The following is a 9,620-nucleotide window of genomic DNA, read 5'->3' as shown; positions in this document are numbered from 1 at the left end:
GTCGTCCGGGTTTGGCTGGTGTAGGCCGTCATTGTAAATAAGAATTTGTTCTTAACTGACTTGCCTAGTTATTAAATAAAGGTGAAATAAATAAAAAACTGGAGCAGCAGTTATCCTCTAGGTCCTACCAGCGGAATCCTCCTACCTCACCAGTACCTCCATTAATGTCTTACATTATAAAGATGTTTGAGTGTGACACATATGCCTTGCTTCAGATCTACTTGCGCCATATCTGCACAAAAAAAGCAAGAACTTGTGGGTGACTTTTATTTTGACATAAGGTAAGCAGAGAGGAACTGACCTCACTGAGAAACTGCATGTGTCACACCCTGATCTGTTTCACCTGTCTTTGTGCTTGTCTCCACCCCCATCCTGCTGTTGCCTATCTTCAGCATTATCCCCAGTGTATTTATACCTGTGTTCTCTGTTACCACCCACCACTGCGACCTGTATGCTCTAGTCGGCTGGCCCTCGCTACATATTCGTCGCCAGACCCACTGGCTCCAGGTCATCTATAAGTCTATGCTAGGTAAAGCTCTGCCTTATCTCAGTTCACTGGTCACGATAATAACACCCACCCGTAGCACACGTTCCAGCAGGTATATCTCACTGATCATCCCCAAAGCCAACACCTCATTTGGCCGCCTTTCCTTCCAGTTCTCTGCTGCCAGTGACTGGAAGGAATTGCAAAAATCGCTGAATTTGGAGACTTTTATTTCCCTCACCAACTTTAAACATCAGCCACCTGAGCTGCTAACTGATCGCTGCAGCTGTACATAATCCATCTGTAAATTGCCCACCCAATCTACCTACCTCATCCCCATACTGTTTTTATTTTATTTACTTTTCTGCTCTTTTGCACACCAGTATTTCTACTTGCACATCATCATATGCTCATTTATCACTCCAGTGTTAATCTGCTAAATTGTAATTATTCGCTCCTATGGCCTATTTATTGCCTACCTCCTCATGCCTTTTGCACACACTGTATATAGACTTTCTTTTTCTACTGTGTCATTGACTTGTTTATTGTTTACTCCATGTGTAACTCTGTGTTGTTGTCTGTGTCACACTGCTTTGCTTTATCTTGGCCAGGTCGCAGTTGTAAATGAGAACTTGTTCTTAACTAGCCTACCTGGTTAAATAAAGGTGAAATAATAAAAAAAATAAACCTTGAGGTCTCTCTCCAACATTGTTTCAATATTCAAATTTGATCTCCAGATGTCACATAGCAATGAACAAGTCGCGAGTCGGGATGTGACAGACAGGCAGGCAGCTTTTCTCAGCCAGTCAAAATCATGAATCAGAATAATTTGTATTTCTATAAGAAGAAATATCAATAGAAAACAGGTCAAACAAAACGAAGTGCAGATAGTTTGCAGTCTTTCCAGCTTCCATTTGAAGTGATGGTGTTAGCTGTGTTGTTGGCTCGATCCTCTGAACAACAGTGTCCTGATGAGAGAGCACATTTTCTATGCCAGGTGAAATCGCACATCATTAACTCATTGTTATGAATGTATTCAAATAAATGTCACGAGAAAACAGCTTGAGTAAATGCAAATGTATCTACTTTGTTGTTATTCTAGCTGCACTGTTTGACGCGAATGTAAGTTAGTTGTAGTTGGCTAGCTGGCAAAGGGATAAGAACGTTGCCAGCCAGTATGGAATGAACGACTGGGTCGCGTCCATACAGAACGAAAAGACAACGAATGGGTCGCAACTTTGGAAACTGAACCTATAGAACGAAGGACTAGGTTAGCCGGACTGTATCTTGTGGAAGGAAGATATAGTATGAATAAAATCATAAAAATTACGTTTTTAATGAAAATATGTAAATCATTATTTGAATATGTACCACGGGGTAACCCGTTATAACCAGTTGTATAAATGTGATAATGCCCGAGAAGCCGGTGTTTGGAGAATATATTGGCACGGTTTACCGGCCCTCGACGAACAACACCCGTGCCAATATATCCGCCAAACACCGGCTTTATCACTTAAATATTTGAAATAATAATATGTATTTGAAATATCAAGTCATTGCGGTTCTAGTAGTTATGGAATTCCAGCGCTTCTAATACTCCTTTCGAAATCCCCACTTCTCCTTACATGGCTCCTTTCGAAATCCCCACTTGTTATGTGGTTCGTTTCGAAAGCCCCCACTTTTCCTAAGAGATGCTCTGCACTGAGAGATGACATATCAGTAGGTGGCAGCACAGAGACCCTCGGGGACCTGTTGGAAATAGGCGGGGTTTAGCCATAATTATGACCTTGTGGCTGTGGTAACTAGTGACGGCCGTCTGCTAGGCAGTAGGCACTAACGTTGGGCGCTAGCTAGCTTGTCCTCTTCGCAGTGGTAAAAGCTGTATAATGTTCTTACTACCCGTTTGTCTTGATTCATAAACATGTCTGCAAAAGGAGCAGGAGCGAGGGGTTTTTATTTCAACACTGTATTGTCCCTGGCGCGCTCTTTGGCCGCACACCGCCCAGCGCCGATAGATAAGGTGAGTGATGTTATTAGCGTTGCAGTAAAGTGAACGTATGCTAACTAGCTAAGTTGTCTATACGGTTCCGTAAACATTACTTTTTTTACAGTATCGCCACAGAAAAATATACATTTACAAAAAAAACGTTTCGCTATGGCTAACGTTATATGGCAGTGATATGCGATGCTATCGAAATTAGCTACTAGCTAATTATTCGTTTTCCAAGAGCTGCACACGGCTGTTGGACAGCAATGCTAGCAACTGTAGACATTCATTCACAAGTAGAGGCCCTTAGTTAATTGGCTTGTAATTTCACACCGGAACACGACACAACAACTAGGCAGTTTTACATACTGACAACCTAGTTTAATAACTGTAACAAATCACTTGCTAACTACGCGTTTAGCTATCTGTCCTGTCGATTATGATATGGTGGATTGTCATTCCATCAGAATGAGGAAGTTGGCATATCCATTAGTTAGCCAGCTCTCAAACGTCAACCAAGGTAACGCCCCAATTTATTTCTGGTCATTGATTGGTCACTATTTACTTATGTTTTGTGTTCTTTATTTCAATCATAAGGTCTATGATTTCAACAGACAGTTTGCTCATTTGCCTTATATCACATTACATCATGTTGATTCAGGTGTTGGGAGGAACTTTCAGCCAAACTTTAGGCAAAACTGGAAGTCATCAATGACGTTGCTCTGAATGGTCTCTCTGTTTTAAATTGTGTACAAACACATATACTGTATATACAGTACCAGTGGACACCTACTCATCAAGGGTTTTTCTTTATTTGTACTATTTTCTACATTGTAGAATAATAGTGAATACATCAAAACTATTAAATAACACATGGAATCATGTAGTAACCAATTTGTTCAACAAATCAAAATATATTTGAGATTCTTTGAAGTCGCCACCCTTTGCCTTGATGACAGCTTTGCACCCTCTTGGCATTCTCTCAACCAGCTTCACCTGGAATGCTATTCCAACAGTCTTGAAGGAGTTCCCACATATGCTAAGCACTTGTTGGCTGCTATTCCTTCACTCTGTGGTGTAACCCATCCCAAACCATCTCAATTGGGTTGAGGTCGGGTGGTTGTGGAGGCCGGGTCATCTGATGCACCACTCCATCACTCTGCTTCTTGGTCAAATAGCCCTTACACTGCCTGGAAGTGTTTTGGGTCATTGTTCTGTTGAAAACAAATGATAGTCCCACTAAGCGCAAACCTGATGGGATTAGGGCTGGGTGATAAAAATTGACGGTATTTAATGTTTTTTAATAATAAAAGTTCTACATTTTCTTTGAGTAGTGCGTGATCCTAGGGTGGCATCACATTATTCTAAGTGATTTCAATGGATCTTTCTCCATTCTTATTGCTTTATACTGTTCAACTTCAACTCCAAAAAAGTCATCATTTTCATCCATTTCTGCATTTAAGATCATTTCCACATTGCCACATAGGGATGCACGATATGGGCAAGTAATCTGGGCCTTATTTTTAACCTAATGTTGCAATTTGACTTGCGATTTAGAGCAAAACACTTGGGTTAACTGTTGGAATCATGGGAAGAATGTATATTCTAATTATATAGTTGGAATATAATAGTGGGCACTTTTAATAGTGTTTGACATGACAACGAATGAAAATGCCAGGGAGGAGTTATTGTGACAGGATAGGTACTAATGTGTTGATAGTTGTTTCCTAAAGGACCCTATAATCTTTGGCTACATTGAATGTTTTCTCTAAGCTACTTCATGTAGCTAACCTATTCTTGCTTTGCGTTTACCTCTTTAATTTAGAAGACACTGTTGCACAAACATGCTGATTTAGGTCTACACAATCACTGGTATTATCAGGCTGTATAGTTAATTATGCTTGCTCTTAGTACATTTTATTAGCTAGCTAGCGATTAGCATCAGCGGCTAACACGATTTAGGAACAGCTTGCTAAGAAAAGACAAACTAGCTGTTTGCAGATGTAAGAAACACGAGCTAATAGTGTAATTATATAATTCTATTAGATTTATATTAAGAAGCAAAGTGACAACTGCATTGTTGTCATCAACAGTGTTACATATGCTGCATTGTCCATGCAGACTGAACGCGTGTCCTTTAGTTGAGGAACATCAAATGCGCTCCTTGAGTGACAGGGGGCGTGGCTATGTCTGTGTGGAAAGCGGCATAGAGAAAGTGGAGAGATATGACTCAAGTTGTGAAGTAAACTATAAAAATGGGCGTTATCCACTGCATATCACATTTAACAAACCAAACATTAAAATATTGGTATAGAAGGTAAAGTAAAAACTCAAACGGTCCATACATCAATACTGGTATATCGCAATAAAGCGGTATACTGCCCAGCCCTGGATGGGATGGCATATCGCTGCAGAATGCTGTGGTAGCCATGCTGGTTAAGTGTGCCTTGAATTCTAAACAAATCACTGACAGTGTCACCAGCAAAGCACCATCACACCTCCTCCTCCATGCTTCAAGGTGGGAACCACACGTGGAGATCAGCCGTTCACCCACACTGCATCTAACAAAGACACAGCTGTTGGAACCGAAAATGTCCAATTTGGACTCATCAGACCAAAGGACATATTTCCACCGGTCTAATGTCCATTGCTCATGTTTCTTGGCCCAAGCAAGTCTCTTCTTATTGGTGTCTTTTTAGTAATGGTTTCTTTGCAGCATTTCAACCATGAAGGCCTGATTCACCCAGTCTTCTCAGAACATTTGATGTTGATCTGTCTGTTACTTGAACTCTGTGAAGGATTTATTTGGGCTGCAATTTCTGAGGCTGGTAACTCTAATGAACTTATCCTCTGCAGCAGAGGTGGGTCTTCCTTTCCTGTGGCGGTCCTCATGAGAGCCAGTTTCATCGTAGTGCTTGGTGGGTTTTGCGACTGCAGTTGAAGAAACACATTTCCAGAAATGTTCAGGATTGACCATGTCTTAAAGTAAAGATGGACTGTTGTTTCTCTTTGCTTATTTGAGCTGTTCTTGCCATAATATGGACTTAGCCCTATTTGGTCAAAGACCACCTTCTACATACCATCCCTACCTTGTCACAAGACAACTGATTGGCTCAAACACATTAAGAAGGAAAGATATTCCGGAAATAAACTTTTAAGAAGGCACACCTGTTAATTGCAATGCATTCCAGGTGACTACCAAATTAACCTGGTTGAGAGTAGGCCAAGAGTGTGCAAAGCTGTCATCAAGGAAAAGTGTGGCTACTTTGAAGAATCTCTCATAAAAAATATATTTTGATTGAACACTTTTTTTGGTTTCTACGTGATTCCATATGAGTTGTCATAGTTTGTATGTCTTCACTATTATTCTACAATGTAGAAAATAGTACAAATAAAGAAGCTCTTGAATGACTAGGTGTGTCCAAACCTTTGACTGCTACTGTGTATGTGTGTATGTTTGCACCGTTTTCCACGGACATTCAGAACGGTATGATAAAACCATAGAGATCCTATTAAATGACCTTGCTATTGCAACCATGGCAAGTACACTAGTCTTACTACTGTGCCCTAAAGGTCCAGAATTCTGGGTAGAAAACTTTGTACACTTATATACACCAAGGTTAGAATGATATATTATACAGTTGAAGTCAGAAGTTTACATACACTTAGGTTGGAGTCATTAAAATTCATTTTTCAACCACTCCACAAATTTCTTGTTAACAAACTATAGTTTTGGCAAGTCGGTTAGGACATCTACTTTGTGCATGACACAAGTAATTTTTCCAACAATTGTTTACAGACAGATTATTTCACTTAGAATTCACTGTATCACAATTCCAGTGGGTCCAAAGTTTACATACACTACATTTTTACATCTTTTTTTTTTTTTTTACATTTTAGTCATTTAGCAGACGCTCTTATCCAGAGCGACCTTACAGTAGTAAATGCATACATTTCATACATTTTTCTTTCTTCTCCGTACTCCGTACTGGTCCCCCGTGGGACTGTGCCTTTTAAACAGCTTGGAAAATTCCAGAAAATGATGTCATGGCTTTAGAAGCTTCTGATAGGCTAATTGACATCATTTGAGCCATTTGGAGGTGTACCTGTGGATGTATTTCAAGGCCTACCTTCAAATTCAGTGCCTCTTTGCTTGACATCATGGGAAAATCAAAAGAAATCAGCAAAGACCTCAGAAAAAAATATTGTAGACCTCCAAGTCTGGTTCATCCTTGGGAGCAATTTCCAAACGCCTGAAGGTACCACGTTCACCTGTACAAACCTGTACGCAAGTATAAACACCACGCAGCCTTTATACCGCTCAGGAAGGAGATGCGTTCTGTCTCCTAGAGATGAACGTACTTTGGTGCGTAACTGCAAATCAATCCCAGAACAACAGCAAAGGACCTTGTGAAGATGCTGGAGGAAACAGGTACAAAAGTATCTATATCCACAGTAAAAGGAGTCTTATATCGATATAACCTGAAAGGCCGCTCAGCAAGGAAGAAGCCACTGCTCCAAAACCACCATAAAAAACTGCACATGAGGACAAAGGACATGAGGACAAAGATCGTAATTTTGGAGAAATGTCCTCTGGTCTGATGAAACAAAAATAGAACTGTTTGGCCATAATGACCATCGTTGTGTTTGGAGGAAAAAGGGGGAGGCTTGCAAGCTGAAGAACACCATCCCAACCATGAAGCACGGGGGTGGCAGCATCATGTTGTGAGGGTGCTTTGCTGCAGGAGGGACTGGTGCACTTCACAAAATAGATGGCATCATGAGGATGGAAAATTATGTGGATATATTGAAGGAACATCTCAAGACATCAGTCAGGAAGTTAAAGCTTGGTCGAAAATGGGTCTTCCAAATGGACAATGACCCCAAGCATACTTACAAAGGTGTGGAAAAATGGCTTAAGGACAACAAAGTCAAGGTATTGGAGAAAGCCCTGCCCTCAATCCTATAGAAGATTTGTGGGCAGAAGTGAAAAAGCATGTGCGAGCAAGGAGGCCCACAAACCTGACTCAGTTACACCAGCTCTGTCAGGAGGAATGGGCCAAATTCACCCAACTTATTGTGGGAAGCTTGTGGAAGGCTACCCTAAACGTCTGACCCAAGTTAAACAATTTTAAAGGCAATGCTACCAAATACTAATTGAGTGTATGTAAACTTCTGACCCACTGGGAATGTGATGAGAGAAATAAAAGCTGAAATAAATCATTCTCTGTGCTGTTATTCTGACATTTCACATTCTTTTAAAAATAAAGAGGTGATCCTAACTGACCCAAAACAGGGAATATTTACTTGGATTAAATGTCAGGAATTGTGAGACATAGTTTAAATGTATTTGGCTAAGGTGTATGTAAACTTCCAACTTCAACTGTATGTGTGACTGAGTGATTTTATCACTGGATTTGTATCCCTCTCTGCTGTGGTGGTGAGTTGACATTAGGCTGTAATCCTCCTCACTGAGCTTAAAGGCTGATCCTCGTTAGCTAAGCTAATTAATGCTAAGGGCTAGTTGTTTGGCTCCTCGCATGGAGTGCAGTCAAGCTGTCAATGCCATGGTTACTATGCGGTATAGGATTCTTTGTGGTTTTTCCTGAAGGCCATGGAATCCAGGGGTACTTTACTATCTTTATCTGTAAAGCTGGAGCAGAGGCAAGCGGTTAGTCTCTCGTGAATGTCAGTTGGCCTTGCCCTGTATTAGCAGTTAGGGTATTTGTGAAGGTTAGGACTGATGGTTTGATTAGTAAGCCACTTGTTTGCTGTTTATTCTTTGTTTCAGGTCCAAAAGCTCCAATGCATGTGTCCAGTGGACTTCCGAGGGGTGTTCCAGCTGGACGAGAGGAGGAGGGATGCGGTCCTAGCTCTGGGTATCTTCCTGGTCAAGTCTGACCTACAGGTACATTGAACTGGAGCAGCGAGGCCTTCTCTCTGACACTGTTAAGGGTTGCATTTATATCCTGCTTTTTACGGGATGGATGTTCCCTGAACTCCTCAGGACCAGTAATTGGCTCCTATCCATAGTACCTTCTGTGCTCCCCTTAGCTGTTTAATGGCCTTTGCTCGAGTGGTTTGTGAATTATGTTTTTATTGTAGCACAAAGACTCGATCGTCCCCTACCTGCTGGGGCTGCTGAAGGGACTTCCCAGAGTCCAGTGGATCGAAGAAAGCTCTGGAAGCAAAGGGCGGGGTAAGGAGAGAGATGTCAATATGATGTCTAATTCCACCTTTCTGACTGGTTGATGATCTTTCTTCTTGTCCTACAGATATCCTTCCAGTGGCAGAGAACTTCTGCTTCTGTCTGGTCACTCTTCTCTCAGACGTGGCTCAGCGAGATGACACCCTGCGAGGACAAATCCTAGAGGCCGTCATGGACATAATGCAGGTCCTGCTGGACATCTGCTTGAACTCAGAGGGACATGATAAAGGTACCAGCATGCTCTCTGTTCCACCATTTCATGTTCCCCAGTGTTTCATGAATATGCTAGTTACTGGTTAGTTATCTTGTTGTTGTCTCTTGTCCTCCCAAACTTTGTGATACCAGTATGTGGAGACAGGTGAAAGGCTACCCTTTTCATTGTCATTCTGTCTTTCTTTGTTCTCCCTCCCTCCCAAGAATACCTGTGCAGGTACACTGTGCCCTGCTTGTTGGGTGTAGCCCGGGCCTTTGGTCGCTATAGCAACACGGAGGAGCCCCTGCTGTCCAAGCTGTTTCCGCGGGCGGAAGCCCAGCCAGTGACCACTGGCAATGATGTCGACCCATCACGACGGCGCTCCTTCAACGACTTCCGCTCCATCATGCCGGCCTCACTGCTCACAGTCTGTCAGGGAGACACCATCAGACGCAAAGGAAGCTCCGTGTCCAGCATATCACAACAGGTACTATTACTATACTAGACCAGTGGTTCCCAACTCCGGTCCTCCAGTACTCCCAACAGCACACAGGTTTGTTGTAGCCCTGGACAGACGTTCCTGATTCAACTCATTGAGGACCTGATGATTAGTTGACAAGTTGATTTAGGTGTGCTTGTCCAGGGCTGCAACAAAAATGGTGTACTGTTGGGAAGCACTGTACTGTACTACTACTACTACTACACCATATTACTACCATTCATTCTCATCAGGTATCAGGGAGACACC

The 9,620-nt window shown here is 41.9% G+C and overlaps 1 protein-coding gene across 1 annotated transcript in view; it reads left to right on the top strand.

Annotated features, from left to right (window-relative positions):
• The first annotated feature begins 2,262 nt into the window (after positions 1-2,262).
• Positions 2,263-9,620, top strand: part of pi4kab (phosphatidylinositol 4-kinase, catalytic, alpha b) — a 135,616-nt gene continuing 128,258 nt past the window's right edge. Inside the window, exons 1-5 of the mRNA XM_082960479.1 lie at positions 2,263-2,504; positions 8,263-8,379; positions 8,577-8,670; positions 8,747-8,908; positions 9,097-9,359. Coding sequence (XP_082816605.1) covers positions 2,406-2,504; positions 8,263-8,379; positions 8,577-8,670; positions 8,747-8,908; positions 9,097-9,359 — 735 coding nt within the window. The 5' untranslated portion in view covers positions 2,263-2,405. The remainder of the gene's footprint in view (positions 2,505-8,262; positions 8,380-8,576; positions 8,671-8,746; positions 8,909-9,096; positions 9,360-9,620) is intronic.

The sequence above is a fragment of the Salmo salar genome, chromosome 13 (genome assembly GCF_965601325.2).
Source record: "Salmo salar chromosome 13, fSalSal1, whole genome shotgun sequence".
Taxonomy (NCBI): Eukaryota; Metazoa; Chordata; class Actinopteri; order Salmoniformes; family Salmonidae; genus Salmo; species Salmo salar.
The sequence above is the reverse complement of the archived record's forward strand: the minus strand, read 5'-3'. Positions and strand labels throughout refer to the sequence as shown.